Below are 14,999 nucleotides of genomic sequence, written 5' to 3'. Positions count from 1 at the left end.
TCACATCCATAGCCCACATTTTTCTGTCTTGTCTACAGAGTATTGAGTTTGTCAGGTGCCTTAAAATAATCAAGATATTCTCTGTTGGTGGCATTTCCCAATATGCCACTGTTGGTATCCTTATCAGACAGTGAAAATGAGGTTAATTTTTTATGTCTCGTTTTTAGTGAAATTTCAAGTAGCAATCATTTCTTTCTTTCTAAAAAGTACTTATAAGCCACATGTTCAATAATCTGTTCTTTCATTCTGCTGAGAATCAACTGCAATCCACCGTTTCACTGAGTGAATACCAAGTTTGCTTGTTCATCTCCATATTTCTGGCCCAGATCATGTTTCACCAAAATTTATTTCTAGTTATATTGTTGCTTTATTTTATTTACTTTGTATAATTATAATCTGAACTACTATAATTTGAAATACATTCACCATTCAAGTTTTAAAAATAGAAAAGGATATATACTGAAAAGTTTCCCAGCCCTGCTCCTAGCTACCCAGCACTCCTCCCCATAGGCAACCTCAATTAGCAGTTTCTTCTATACTGTTTAAAAAATATATGTATATACAAGCAAATGCAAATGTATGTTTTTCCATCTTCTGTTTAACCCAAATGGTAGTGTGTTATGCATACTTTCTGTACTTTGCTTTCTTTATAGTATATCTTGGTGATCTTTCCATATTAGTGTATAAAGAGTTTGCTCATTCTTTTTAAATAACTAACTACCCAGTATTCCATTGTCCAAAGGTACTGTCATTTTTAACCAGTCTTCCGATGAGGTACTTCTAAGTTGTTTTCAGTGTGTTGCTATATAAACCATAATGCAGTTTATCACTTTGCACATGTGCAAGTATATCTATAGGATAAATACCTAGAAATGGAATTGTAGGGGGGAATAGTATGTACATTTGTGATTTGGGTAGATACTGCTATATCACACTGCAGGGGTAATGCCAATTTATACTCCCACCTGCAGTTTATGAGAGTGCCTGTTTCCCTAAACTCTTGCTTGTTGAAGGTGTTATTATATTTTTGGATATCTGAAAATTTGATAGGTAAAATAATATGTAGGTATTTTAAATTTGTATTTCTCATATGAAAAACCAGGTTGTGTGCTTCTTCATACACTAAGCCATGCATGCTGCCTTGTCTTGACCTGTCTACGTGCTTTCTTTACCTGTTTTTCTATTGTGTTGCTGGTCTTTTCCTTATCGGTTCTGCTTGAACACTTTATAAATCAGAAAATTAACTTATGATAGGAATTTCCTAGTTGTCATTTGTCTTTTGACTTTGCTGAAGGTTACTTCTTTATAGAATTTATTTTAAGCAGTCAGGATTATCCAGCTTTCCTTTTATGGTTTCTAGATTTTGAGTCATCATTAGAAAGATCAGTTAGTACTTTCATGTTTTAGTTTTTTACCTTTGAATCTTTAATTCACTAAGAAATTTAACCTGGTCCCAAAGAAGCAGAGTATGATCTAATTTTTCCTCAATATAGCTACTCATTTGTCCCAACTAATTTATAGAATAATCTATTTTCCCACATTGATTTGAGATATTAGTTTCATCCTGTTAATAAGTTCTATGTATATTTAGATGTGTTTCTAGACTATTTTGTCCCAATGATCTGTCTGATTATTCATGGGAGATAACCACATAGGTTTAAGTTTTGAGGCTTTATGTTTTAGGATCTGGTAAGCCTAGTCTCCTTGTTATTTTTTTAATCCAAAATTTCCTGCCTACTCAAGCATTTTTGTTTTTGTACATGGACTTTAAAACTACTTTGCTTCTTCCCTTCAGCCTCCTGAAAAAATACTATTAGTATAATTATTGCAATCACATTAACTTTATAAATTAACATAAGGAGATTAAATATCTTTATGATATCTTCCAATGCGAGAACATGGTATGGTTTTCAATTTCTTCAAGTCTGTCTTGTGTTCTTAGGAATGTTTTAAAGTTTTTTCATAGAGATCCTATTCATTTCTTTAAGTTTATTGTCATGAGCTTATTTTTAAAATCCTATCTTACCGAATTTGTTTACTAATTAGTGTTGTTACTCAGTTAAATCTCACGGGTTTTTTAGGTGTGTTACTTATAAATAGTGGTAATTTACCTCCTCCACTCCAAGTTTTACACCTGTGATTTCTTCTCTTGTCTAAATGCACTGGCTGCTACCATCAGAACAATAATAGCAAGCACCCTTGTATTGTTTCTGACTTCAGTGGGAAACGTCTAGCTTTTTTCTAGTAAGCATATTGCTGGCTTTTGGGTTGAACTATGTTTATCATTTTAAGGAAGTAATCTATTCCTGTTTTACTGAGAGTTTTTATCAAGAATGGATATTGAATTTAGTCATGCCTTTTCTGCATCTATGAAGATGATCATGTGTTTTCTTTCCTTTGATTTAATGATATTGTTGTTATGTTACAGATTCAGTACTAGTGAACCCATCCTTACATTCCTTGAATACACCCCACCTGGTTCATGATATATTCTTTAATGTTAAATTCCTTTCATGTAGCTTGTTAATAGAGTTTTTTTCATAGATATTCATGAGATCTGTCCTTTTCTTGTTTTAAAATCTATGGGTTTTGGTATCAGTGTTATGCCTGTGTTATCATTTGGAGTTTTTCTTCATTTTCTTTGTCTGAAACAGTTTAAATAGTATTGGAATTATTTATACTTTTTATACAAAGGTCTGGGCCTGATGGTTTTTTCCAGGCATAGGGAGAGGTAGTTCTTTGATAACTTTCCCTGTCGGTTGTCCTGTGATGGTCAGTTAAGCACATGCACTCTTGAGTTACTCTGTACAGGTTCAGATCTCTGCTTAGCTACCTTCTAGCAGCGCGACCTTGGTTAGTTAATCTCTCCACACCTTAGTTTCCTTGTCTATAAAATGAGGATTGTAATAGCACGACCTCATAGGATTATTATGAGAAATAAATTAGTTAATACACATGAAGCACTTTGAACAGCACCTGGCATTCACTATAGTAAATGGTCAGTAGAGAGTGATGTTCCTGTAAACAAGACGGTTGCTCGCTTAATTTGTAGCCTCATCTGTAATGGGCTTCTGGTCCTTCTTCATGTCGTTTCTACCTAGTTGGAGATCATTTTCCTTGAGAGGAGAACAAAATAGAAGAATAAAGGCATTGGATATGTTGCTAGCATAACTCACAAGGCCTTTCTGGATGCCCTTAACATTTTTTATACAAGCCTCAACTTGTTCTACCACTTCCTATCATTCTCCCTCTGTGTTCCTTCTTACATCTTTTGATCATGGCTCTTGTAAAACCTGAGCTGATCAAAGAGCATCATGTGCAACCAGATTGACTTGTTTAGTTTGGCTGACCTTTTCCCCTCATTTAAATCATGTGTGGTATTAGAATTCTGCTTTTTATAACTGCCCTGTTTTCCTTAGAGTTTTGGCCTTGGGGAAAAACCTGCATTCTAGGACTTTAGGGCACATATGTCTGATGACAGCCAGTTACCCTCAGGAATGATAGTCACTTTTACCTGAGGTTCCTGTCATTAGCTCTTAACTAATTGTATTCCCTTGTTGTTCTCAGTAAAATCTAGTTACAGTTTTGGTCTTCACTCTTGATAGATTGAGCTGTCAGCTGAGTACGCTGGTACTCTACTCTGTTTTGCTGTAGGATTCATTTTTTAATATCACCTACTTCCCAGTTGAAAGTAGCCTTTGGCTTGGGCACAGCCTGTGCCTGGGATCCATTGGTCCTGAGTTTTAGTCATATATATGTTCATCAGCCACTGTTTTGCTGATTATCTGACGTATCCGAATTGCATTTACTAGTTTTCTGGAGTTAGGCTACATTTTCTAGATAATCCGTTTCTCTCAGTTGGATGGCAGGATCACTGAATTACTGTCTGTAAAGAGTTTTACAGGTTTGTGAATAATGCCTCAAGTGTATAGTTTTGAAACCACTTTCATGAAAAAAAGGAGCTCATTCGGTTCACTGCGAATTACACTTTGTAAGAGTAAATTCTTATTGGATGACTAGCATTGGTCAATAGGTACCCCGAGCAGTGTGGGGCAGATTGCACCACAGGGGATATAGTAACTGGTGCCTTTGGAGAGTACTTACAGTGTCACCTGGAGCTCTGTGGAGGAAGTCTTATTCTGAAATATGAGAGGAGATAGCCAAAAGGAAGTTTCCCCGCTGATTTAAACCCCTTTGGGTTTTCCAAATTGATATCTAATGCATTTGCAAAAGCACTGCAACTGCTAATCACTCCCATGGTCTCATCTGGCCAGCCAGCAACAGGCTACAGATCGATCTTTGTACAAGGTGTTTGTTTATAATTTATGGAGCCGATAGGAAGGCAGAGCCATCTGCTCCTCCAGGCATCAGTATTTCTAACCCCTCCCATTCCCTGCTAGGGCATTTTCACTTGGAAATCATTTATAATTAGGAGGAGATTACATTGCAGAGTCTGGAACATGGCTTCCTGCTGTCTTCCGCATTGTTTTTTCTCCTCCTGGAGCTGCCCCCTGAAGCTCTTAAGCAGTTTTGATTTGAAAAATCCTTTCTTTTCTAGCCTTTATTTCCAGTCTGTGCTGCACAGCTAACTGCCCCATCATCATTCCTCACATGTATTTTGTTTTTAAGTGCAAGGCAGGTTTCTGGAGCTACCACTCAGGGATCAAGGACAGTTGGTAAGGCAGCCGGTTTCACTTGTGGCCCCAGACCAGCAGCATTAGAGACACCTGAGAACTTGTTAGAAGTGCAGATCCTCAGGCCCTGCCCTGGCATTCCGTTTTTAATAAGCCCTCCAGGTGATTCTGATGCATTAGAATGCTTGAGAACCACTGTGGTGAGGCAGGGGGCAGAACAGAGGTTTCTGGTGGTACCTGAGTTGCCAGTGTCTTAGGCTGTATTTCACTTCACCTTTTTCTCTACCTGCTTACATTATTGTTGAGTTCAAAAAAGATGAGTTGTCCTTGTCATTAGTGGATTACTTTCCTATGGCCCGAGAAAACTAGTAACAGAGATCCAAGAAATCTCTTCCTGTATAAATTAACTCATCAAAATTTCAGCCTTCTGAGAAGAAGCTGCATGAGTGAACTGATACAGTGACCACTCACTATTGTAACTGAACATTTTCATTTCCATGTGGGAAATTAATAGACAACAGGCAGCAAATGTAAGTTGCTAATTGGAGCTTTGAAATAAAAATGAAATTGTAAACACACCACCCAGTGCTTGCTGAAATGAGACTACCAAATCACTGCGCTCCTGCCACATCCCTTCATTAGGGTGGAAGTGAAACCCTAGATCACTAGCTGCACAGTTTCTGAAACGGAACATGCTGCTGGAGAAGCTCTGTTTTAATTTTCAGCATTCGTTTTTCATTTGTTATTTGCAAATCTGTCTCTGAGCTCACTGCTGTAATGGGGAGCAGTTGTGAAATTGGATGGAGTTACAGGGAAGAGACAGAATTTGCAAGATGGCCATTGACTTGGAATTATCATAATATAGTACAAACACAAACACAGTGGCTTGGATTTGAGGCTGTCAAAATGTTTTTTGTCTATATGCCCAGTTTTTCAGGGGCTTAGAGCCAAGCTTTCCAGAAGAAGGAAAACCTTACTTGTACTCCCTCCCCACCCCCCGCCCTCCTAGAAATTAATATGGCAGTAAGCAATTTAATGCTGCTTTTATGTTGGTGGTACGTTTTGAGTGTCATCATAGGATCTATATGTTTGACTGAATTGCACATTAACACATATGAGCTAGATCTATGTAACAGCAAGATAGAAAACCTCCTTTCATAAAATACCTGCCATGCATTTTTGAGACGTTAAATGTGGGTAAAATAGTAACTGCAAAGCTGTCTCAAAGTTCCCAGAGTCCCATCTCCTTCCCTGTTTATTTTCATGTCTTGCTTAATATTTATGATTTCTTCACTTTGTTTCTCTCTCTGCCTTTGATGATTAGAGTATAAATTATCAGTTTTTTATCTAAGGGTTGTGCCAACCTCTCAAGGTTAGAAAACCAAGATGGACTCCTTAAAGCTTCCCCCAATTCCTTTGGTTCTGTTTCCCCAACTGGAATCATGTGGCAATCCAGGGAAGGAGGAGACTCATCTTTTTGGCAGCAGGCTTGGGACCCTGAGAAAGGAGCAGACAGTCTCTGTGCTAACTAGATAAACCCAGCCATACAGGCTGGAGCAGATGGTGGGTTGGAAGTTGAGCAGTACAGAGCCCTAATGGTGATAGCAATGAGTATTTGGATGTCATTATTTTTATTAGTTAGCAAACACAACCATCCTTGTGGTCCCTCCTCGGTTTCATGCGTAATAGTGCTGTTGGTGTCAGCCCCCGAGAGTTGGCACAATAACCTAATCAATGTGCTCTGATGTCTTTTTTGATCTACTCTGTCATCTCTGTGGCTTCCTTAGCAATACACAGGGAAAGGGGGATGAATGTGGAGTTTTAGAAATAACTCTAAGACCCTAATCCCATAAGCTTCAAGACCCCTGAAAAGTAATTCTTTATTTTGTTTTCCTTAAGTTGACTTCCTGGGGAAACTTGCCTTTGACTTCCCAGGTCATGCCTGTTGGCTTACTGCAGTAGATCACCTGATATCTGGGAGGGCAGCTGAGGGTCGCTTTTTTTTTTCTTTAACCATAATGCTTCCAACAGTGGACATCCAAATAATCTTGAGGAGTAAAGTCTCTTTGCATGTGCACATAAAGTAGATCTCAATGAGACAAAGCCCAGAGCAGCTTGGCCCCTTTGGATGTGTCGTGCTCTTCTGCTTGCGCCCATGATGTGGGCACTCTTGTTCTAGGCTCAGGCTCACATCAAGGGTAAGCCACTGCCTCCTGGCAGAGAATTGCACAGTGGGCCTTGGAGAGGGATTCAAATGAAAACCGAAACAAAGCCTTCAAGCACAGTTCCGGTCTGTGAGGAGCAGATTCTCTCTACCTACAGACATTCCAACACCCCCCACCCCACTTCTGGTGCTAATCCTGGTGCCTGGCTGAGCCATGCTTCATTCTCAGTAACTGCCAAGGGCAGCCTGGGGCTGCTCGGGAACATTGGCTTATGGTATGGATAAGGCATAGAGAGAGCATAGTAAGAAGTGAATTGAGCTCTAGCTGTCCAGTTGGGGCTAGCCAGGCTTTGTTTCTCCTTATCCTGCTTTGTGGATTTAGGCAGTAGTATTAGCAAATAACTGTCCAGAAGATTGACATCTCTAAATGTTCCACACTCCTCTTAAATGAGAAAGATGCAAATTTGTGAAATGACTTCCTTCTTCCAGGTCACAAAGCACAGGTAGAATAGGAATCTTGCCCCAAGGAAGCTTCTTTACCTGTATCACCTTTTTCTTGGAATCAGTGGGTTTGCATTTTTATTCATCTTAGTTTTGATCTTTTGGACAATAACGGCTATTGAGTGGCTCTCCAGGAACAATTTATAATAACTTTTCCTTATCTGATCTCTCAAATGATGTTTCCTAAGTGTGAACTAAGACTCAGTAGGTGGTTGTATTGTGTTGACTTATCTGTAGTTTTCTTTTAAAGTGGTAGGAGAGACATGTCTTCTGTTTCTCTTGTGTTTCTTGTTCCATGACATTTTAGTTTGATTGACAAAGCAGCCTTTAGCAGTTCTAGAGAGGGTTCAGGCCCTAGGAAGGCCCCCAAATTTCTTGGCACAGAATTTTTGATGCCATCACCTCCAAACTTTCTTACCTTCTTTTCTCTTTGTCTAATGTAGCCTCCGTGAATGTGCTGGTGCAGAACTGCAAAATCTACAATGATGCCAGCTGCGACATTTCTGCAGACGGCCAGCTCCTGGCAGCTTTCATCCCCAGCAGCCAAAGGGGCTTTCCCGATGAAGGCATCTTGGCAGTGTACTCCCTGGCCCCCCACAACTTGGGTGAAATGCTCTACACCAAGCGATTTGGTAAGGGATGGGAAGCCCAACCTGTGACAGAGGGATGCTGGTTCCTTGGCATGGGCCATTCCTAGGTGAGGCATGGCTTAGGTATGAGTAATGGTCACATGCTACCCCTGCTTCTGTGGAGCGCAGACCAGAGGAAGATTGCCTTGCAGGAGACCTGGCTGGTAGCATTGCAGAGGATTCTCAGAGTAAGAGTCCTTCCCACCACAGTAGCATCACTGATATACCCCTGTCGTGGTGGCCAGGAATAAGAGTTGACCTTTCGTCGTGGCTTGGGGAAGTGGGCACACTCATAAACTGCAAGGCAGTTTGGAAGTATGTATTTAAAGCCCCCAAAATATATGTTCTCTTTGATTCAGCAATCTCGCTTCTAAGGAAATAATCAGAAAACTATACAAAGATTTATATGCAACGATGTTCACAGTACTCTTATTTGTCATAGAGAAAAATGTGAAATTGTGAAGAGTTGCTTAAATAACTGATGGTACATTGATAGGACAGAATACCATTTGGTCCTTAAAATGCTCTAACAGAATATTTAATGGTGGGAAATGTTTATAATGTGTGAAGTGAAAAAAGTAGATTGCAAAATAATATTTGCAGTATGATACCAGTTTTTAAAAATGTGATTCTCTGATAACAATGGTTAACTTATATTTTGTACTTTCTGTATGTCGGACACTGTACTCAGTACTTTACATGCCTTCTCATTTTACCCCTCACTACAGTGCTATGAGATAACCCTAGGATGACCCAACAAAGATGCAGATTGGAGAGAAAGAGAAAAGACTAAGAGGAAAAATTATTTCTTTATAATAGCAAGAACTCTGAGAAATATCTCTTTCTTATCTTGACCCTCAGGTCCCAATGCCATTTCAGTGAGCCTGTCCCCAATGGGCCGATATGTAATGGTGGGCTTGGCCTCACGAAGGATCCTGCTGCACCCCTCCACAGAACACATGGTGGCCCAGGTCTTCAGGCTGCAGCAGGCCCATGGTGGTGAGACCTCCATGAGGGTGAGTGTCACTGCTTGTGCCTCCGCTGTATGGCAACTCTCCTGGGCTTGGCAGGGTTAATGAAGGACATGGGGTGATCTCCCAGCCAGGACCAGAGATGTCATGCTCATAAGGAATAAGGGAACACTCCAGTCTGGCCCATCCATGACCACCAGCAAGCTTTACTTTTGGAAGCTCTGGGCTATGAAAAGGCAGGGACTTTCTCACACCCTAGATAGATGATGAGCTAGGTTCCCCAGAGGCCTGAAAAGATCTTTGGATAAAGACCAAACTAAATACATCCTTAACCTCAATATAAAGAACTCAATGAAATATTAATGCTTATTTTAAAATTTTTTTTTTTTTTTGAGAAAGCAACCTGTAAGAAGAGATAGTATACTATGAAATGTTATTTTCTGTGGGTTATAATCATGATGGAAGATAGAAACTTTGGGCAGCTGCTGTGCTCTTAACTGTACCATCCATTTCACCAGCAGAGAAAGGTCCTATTTAGAGCCCTTTCTTCTCTGGAGCAGACTGCTTGTAGTGCCGTAAAAGCCTTCCGGGCATTGTGTGGTTAGAGGCCTTCTGGACTCAACTCATTTCTCACTGAGCTTCCCACATCTCATGGGGGCTCATTTGACCAGGGTCTTGTCAAAAGGAGTCCAATTACATAGTATTTAAGCTCTATCTCAAGCTCAGAACCTGTGAATTTCCTTAGCACTTTGTGCTGTGCCATTTATGGTTTTATGCACTTGTTTTTGTGTTGTGTCGTGTTTTCTTTAGCTGTGTGGTGTGTATGTTTAATCCACCCAGGTTTAGTGTAAGCTCCTTAGGGGCATATCCCCCAGGGCCCTCATTTAGTGCTATGCATGGAGATGCTTGTTGAGTGCCTGGAATGGGAAGCATTTGTTTTAAAGAAAAAAACTAGAGATAAGACCCATTATATACAACGGGATAGAAAGTAGGCAGCCTGGTGTGGTTGTCTCCATCCTCTTCTCCCTCCTGTCTCCTGTCGGGACCCTCTAGCCAACTCTGCCGAATCGCTTTCCAAGCACCCTGAATTTAATAAGGCTCTTTCTTGTCAGTGTGCCTTTACCTGGAATGCTCCCCTCTCCCTCAAACCCAGCTACCCACAAGCTCTTCCTCTAGTGTGGAACCTTCCTCAACAGAACCGATCACTCCTTGTGCCACCACTGTACCTAATAGCCGTACTCACGTTAACACTCACCATAGCATACTGTAGTTATTTGTTTCCATGTCACCCTCCTTTCTTGGACTGTGAACTCCTTGAAGTCCAGGTACCTAATAGGGAATCTGACAGGAGAAGCAGAGTGAATGAAAGAGAATCTCGACAAAGTGTCCCACTTATTTCTAGGCGGTAACTAGCAGCACCACTGATGGATGACACCACGTCCTACCATGCCTTTCAAAGGGCAGAAACAAGGTATTCTCTGCTCTTGACATCATAATGACAGGAAAGTTCTGATTCTTGGATTCCATATGACTGGAAATTTTGACATTGGGTGATCAAGAGAGGACTTCGCAGGAAGTTCATCAATCCTATTTTCTTATCTAGATATTTGAGGATCGAAGCTGAATTTTAGTTTTAATATTCTTACTTTGCTTATCTTAAGATTTGGATGGTGCCTGCTTTTTGCCACCTAGAATCCTGATCCCCACAGCTATTTTTCTAACCCTTCCTGCCTAATTATAGAATAATTGTTTATAATCATTAAGAGACAGTATTTGATTTTGTCAGCACTAATGGACATCTTCAGCCTCTTCCGGAAACCATCTCCTGCCCAATTCCTGGGCACAGCCTGCCAGTCCTCAGTCCTAGCATGGTTCCTCTTTTCCATAAGTAGCCAGAAACATCTGGCTAAGGTCAAACCAGCTACAGGGTAGGAGCCAAGATGTTGTAGCAAATGGTGCTGGCAGCTCAGGAAATGCAGTTGGAGAAGTCTGCTGAGGAGATGTGGTAATTCGCTGCTGTCCTGCTAAGGGGCTCAAGGCAACCAGCCAGCTGCTGCATGCCTCGTGACAAGAGCTATTTTTCAGGCCTCCCAGTGAGGCTTTTTTGATTCTCAATAGGCACCATCTGCTACTTAGGAGAGGGAGCTGAAGTAACTAGAAAGCTCCCATTTGGGAAGTGTTCCTGTCACCCAAGAGACAGGATCCAGGCTTCTCAGCAAGGTTTTTGCTCACCATGTCCACCCATTCTGACTTTAAACCCCCATGCTACAGAAAGGTTTCTGGTTTTCCAGGTCTTGGTTGCCCCTTACGTCCAAAGGCACCAAAGCACTCAGCACATGTCCCTGAATTCAGTCATTGGTGGAAGGGAAGACACCAGCTTTTTTGGATAGCTGTGCTGTATCACCGTTTAAGGCAAGAAGTGCATTTTTGTCTGAGAACAGGGAGCAAGGGTTTAATGGGACAGTAGAGCATCTCCCTCTTTGCACAGGTAAGTATAGGTGGGTGTCTCCATCTGTAATGTCAAGCTCTGTCCTTAAAGGAATGCTGTTTTGGGTAATGGGCCTGTTCTAGAGCTTCTCAACTCAGAATTCCCCTTCTCTTTGGTGTTACCTCTTAGAACTCACCATGGTAACGTTCAGAGAAGTGAGCATGTTGGAACAACAGACTTTCCCAAGAAAACATCCTCCAGAGCATTGACTTATCTGGTTTGAATTCCCACTAAGTGACATCTCTCCCCAAGAGATGATCTCTTATACAATTCCATATGAAAACTCTTCTGGAAATGAATTGCTAATTGTGCTTATCCTTGGTGCACTTATTCTAAGCAGTTCTTCCGACCTCTGCATCAGTGCTTCTCAAACTGTGCTACTCGCTACTCGGACAACCTGCATTAGAATACATGGGGTCCTTGTTAAAATACAGACTCCACTTCAGACCTGAAATCAGAATGAGAATGGGACAGGAGGGACCCAGGTATTTGTGTTTGTAAAACAAGCTTTCCAGATGATTCTGATATGCACTTGAGTTTGAGAACTGCTGTTCTTAATGACTACTTTCTTCATTTTAAGTTTCTGCCTTGAGCCTCTTCAGCAAGGCAGAGACACAGTCTCAGGTTTACGTGTGGTTTTATGCATGGTGCTTTGATACCACCTTTGCTAATTTTGTTGCAGGCATAGTGGCGTTTATGTTCCATTTCCTACCAAGCTCTTAGCTTTTTGGCTGTCCGCTTCACCTCCCATTTTTTCTCAACTGTTGTTGCTTTCCAGGGTTCTCCCTTGAATATCTCTGTGCTGGATTCTTTTCTTTCCCATGTGGAGGCACTTTAATTTTTATGCTTGTTTCCAGGATCTAGGGTCCTTCTGATATGTCCTGTCTCTGCTTGCTGAGGTTATTTAGTCTTCCCAATTTTAGTATTATTGGCAAATCAGGAAAAATAAGACTAGGCACGTATTTTATCTCCCCCTTCCCTCTGTCTATTGGAGGCTCCTCCAGACTGGATAGGTTATGCTCAGTGACTCAAGGTCTTATTTTCTCTCTGACTCACTTACAGTTGAGCCAGAGAAGGCTTTTTGTTAATTTCTGTTTTGTTTTTAAGTAAGGCATTTAGAGATTGTTAGCTGAGGTTTTTCTAAATTCTCAAAACACTAAACTGCCTGTGTTCCCTCTCTGCTTTCATTTTCTAATTGGAACAAGGCACGATATTATAACAGAAAACTGCAATTAATTTTCTAAAATAGTGGCAACTTGCACATTATAAAAACTTTGGCTGTAACCAAGTAAAAGCATAATAACAAAAATATAAAATTACTGATGAAACCAGAAATAGTCATATACCAAACTCTTCTTCCAGTTTCTATCAGTAATAAGTGCAGTTTTACCTAGGAATGGTAGCAAAGTCAGCATTGGGGAGCAGGGAAGATGTGCTAGGGCATTTTGAACTAGAAAACAAGAGTAAGGATTAGTACTTTCAACACAGGAATTAACAGGTGGTGTGTACTCTTTCTCCTAGGTTCATAGACCATTCCCCCAATAGGTGGGGAGTTGTAGGCGTATAAGTGGTTTAATAAGAACTGAAAAGGATCCTTATTGCATAATCCCTGCAGACCCGAGAGGCACTGGTTGCTTGAATCTCACCAGTGCTTTTCTCTCTGGTCATTTTATTGGTGATGAACAAAGACACTTCCTTTGACTTGGGTGGGAAAAGAAGCTCTAGGACAGAAAGCAGTTTAGCTCTCCTTTTCCCGTTTAACAGCTTTTTAAGTCAAAGCCTCAAATACTTAAGGGTCAATTTGGTTGAAAACTTTTTCTTTGTGGCTATGTGGTAAAACTGTGTTCAAGTGTTGAGTGACTGTTGTCTAGATAGATCGTTAGATTGGAGTAGATATTGGAAAGAGAGCCTGCCCTTGCCTCCCTTTTTCCCCTCACCCACCTCTCTCCCCTACTCTCCCTGCTCATCTTCTCTTCTCCCCATCCTCTCTTCCTGTTCACTCCCCGCTCCCTTACTTCTTGACCCTCAGAGTTCTGCTTTTCAGCGGTGGACTGTCCCCATGTATGCCTTCTCCCTCTAGAACTCTAGGTCTGGAGATATGCATCCCTCTCATCCTCAACAGTTCCTAGGCAGCAGAGAAGGAAAGCAGATTTGTTAACAGTTTTTATGGACCTACAACCTACTCACATCTAACTGGGCTGTAGTTCTCACTATATATTCCCCTGGGACCCCTTTAGCATCACAGGGGAACTTAATAGAAATGCAGATTATCAGACCTGCTGATTCAGAAGCTCTGAGGGTGGGACCTAGCTGTCTTTGTTTTACCAGGCCCTCCAGATGACTGCTCAGTCAAGACTGAGAACAAATCACCTGGGGATGCTAGTTAGACCTCACTTGTCAATATAGCTTTGTTATTTCCCTTTTTGCTCTCACCCTGTCTCTTACTGTCTCTGGAACCTCATCTGGGTTTACTTCTATGGCTCTTAGTAACCAGATCTTTCAGATACTTACAGGAAGTTGAGAGATTTATGAGTACCTCCTGCCCTAAGGATTTCAAGCATTTAGAATCATGCTAACATTCTAGTGATGGACTAATGCTCTGAGGCTTCTTCCCATGATTAAAATTCTTACCTGCCCACAGGTGACTTGGGCTCTTAAGTGCAAGCTCATGCCTATTTGCCTACGGTGTTATAGAATACAGAGATGCTTTGGCTTAAAATGTGGGAAGCATTATCTTTATCATCCTCTCTAGGCCCATCCCCATCTGAAGGAAGGAGTATTTCTTGAGTTCCTTTTTCCAACATTGAACTCAGTTATCCTTGGATTGGAGACATCACCGTGATACCCATTAATAGGTATCTTAGTGTCACCCTGATTATAAACATGAGTTGGCTTGCTTTCTTTTATACCATTTCACAGCCATCTTCACAGAGCCTAGTGATGACTGGTTATTATTATTAAAAGTTTATGAAAATTAACCACAAATACTTGGTATCCAGAATACTCAAATTAGTCATAACTTGTAGCTTAGATCATGGGTCAGGGTAGGTGTCCAGCACTGTCAGCAGTGACCAGCATTTATGTAACTAACACGTGTAGGCTCTTTTGGCCTATCCTAGCCCCATTCTTCAATATGTAATCTTCACTATAGCTGCCTCCTTGCCCTGAATTTAGCCTGTGGTATAATTCAGTCATCTATACTTCCCTAGATTCAAAAATTACCTAGAACTCTAGTTCAATCCAGAGTATTCTATAGAAATCTAAGGGAGCTGAGCTGTGTAATCTTGACCGGCCTTGGGAGTGGCAAAAACCAAAGAAGTTATTTTATTTTTGTATCCTGGAAGGGTACTATTTCTTCAAGGGGAGATTGGGATAAAAGAGAGACAGCTTTGTTGTCAGAAATGATTTACTCCTTCCTAAGATTATGTCCTCATTAATTTTCTTAAAGCTGTCTGTCAGTTGATTAAAAGCTGCTTCCGCTGCAATTATCTTAAAGTTGACTTCTGAGATGTGGTACAAAGCATCTATCCTCAAAAAGTTCCTTTCTTCAGCACATTATAGGAAATGGGGGGGAGGTAAGAGAGAAGTCAGGGGTGTCTCTGATGTGATTTG

The 14,999-nt window shown here is 40.9% G+C and overlaps 1 protein-coding gene across 9 annotated transcripts in view; it reads left to right on the top strand.

Moving 5' to 3' along the window:
• The window catches only part of AMBRA1 (autophagy and beclin 1 regulator 1), a 147,658-nt gene that overhangs the window by 110,385 nt on the left and 22,274 nt on the right, over positions 1 to 14,999 (top strand). For all 9 annotated transcript variants that reach the window (XM_023528727.1, XM_023528723.1, XM_011356918.2 and 6 more), the window contains 2 exons: positions 7,743 to 7,931; positions 8,790 to 8,944. In XM_023528727.1, coding sequence (XP_023384495.1) covers positions 7,743 to 7,931; positions 8,790 to 8,944 — 344 coding nt within the window. The remainder of the gene's footprint in view (positions 1 to 7,742; positions 7,932 to 8,789; positions 8,945 to 14,999) is intronic.

Source organism: Pteropus vampyrus, unplaced genomic scaffold (assembly GCF_000151845.1).
Source record: "Pteropus vampyrus isolate Shadow unplaced genomic scaffold, Pvam_2.0 Scaffold31, whole genome shotgun sequence".
Taxonomy (NCBI): domain Eukaryota; kingdom Metazoa; phylum Chordata; class Mammalia; order Chiroptera; family Pteropodidae; genus Pteropus; species Pteropus vampyrus.
The sequence above is the reverse complement of the archived record's forward strand: the minus strand, read 5'-3'. Positions and strand labels throughout refer to the sequence as shown.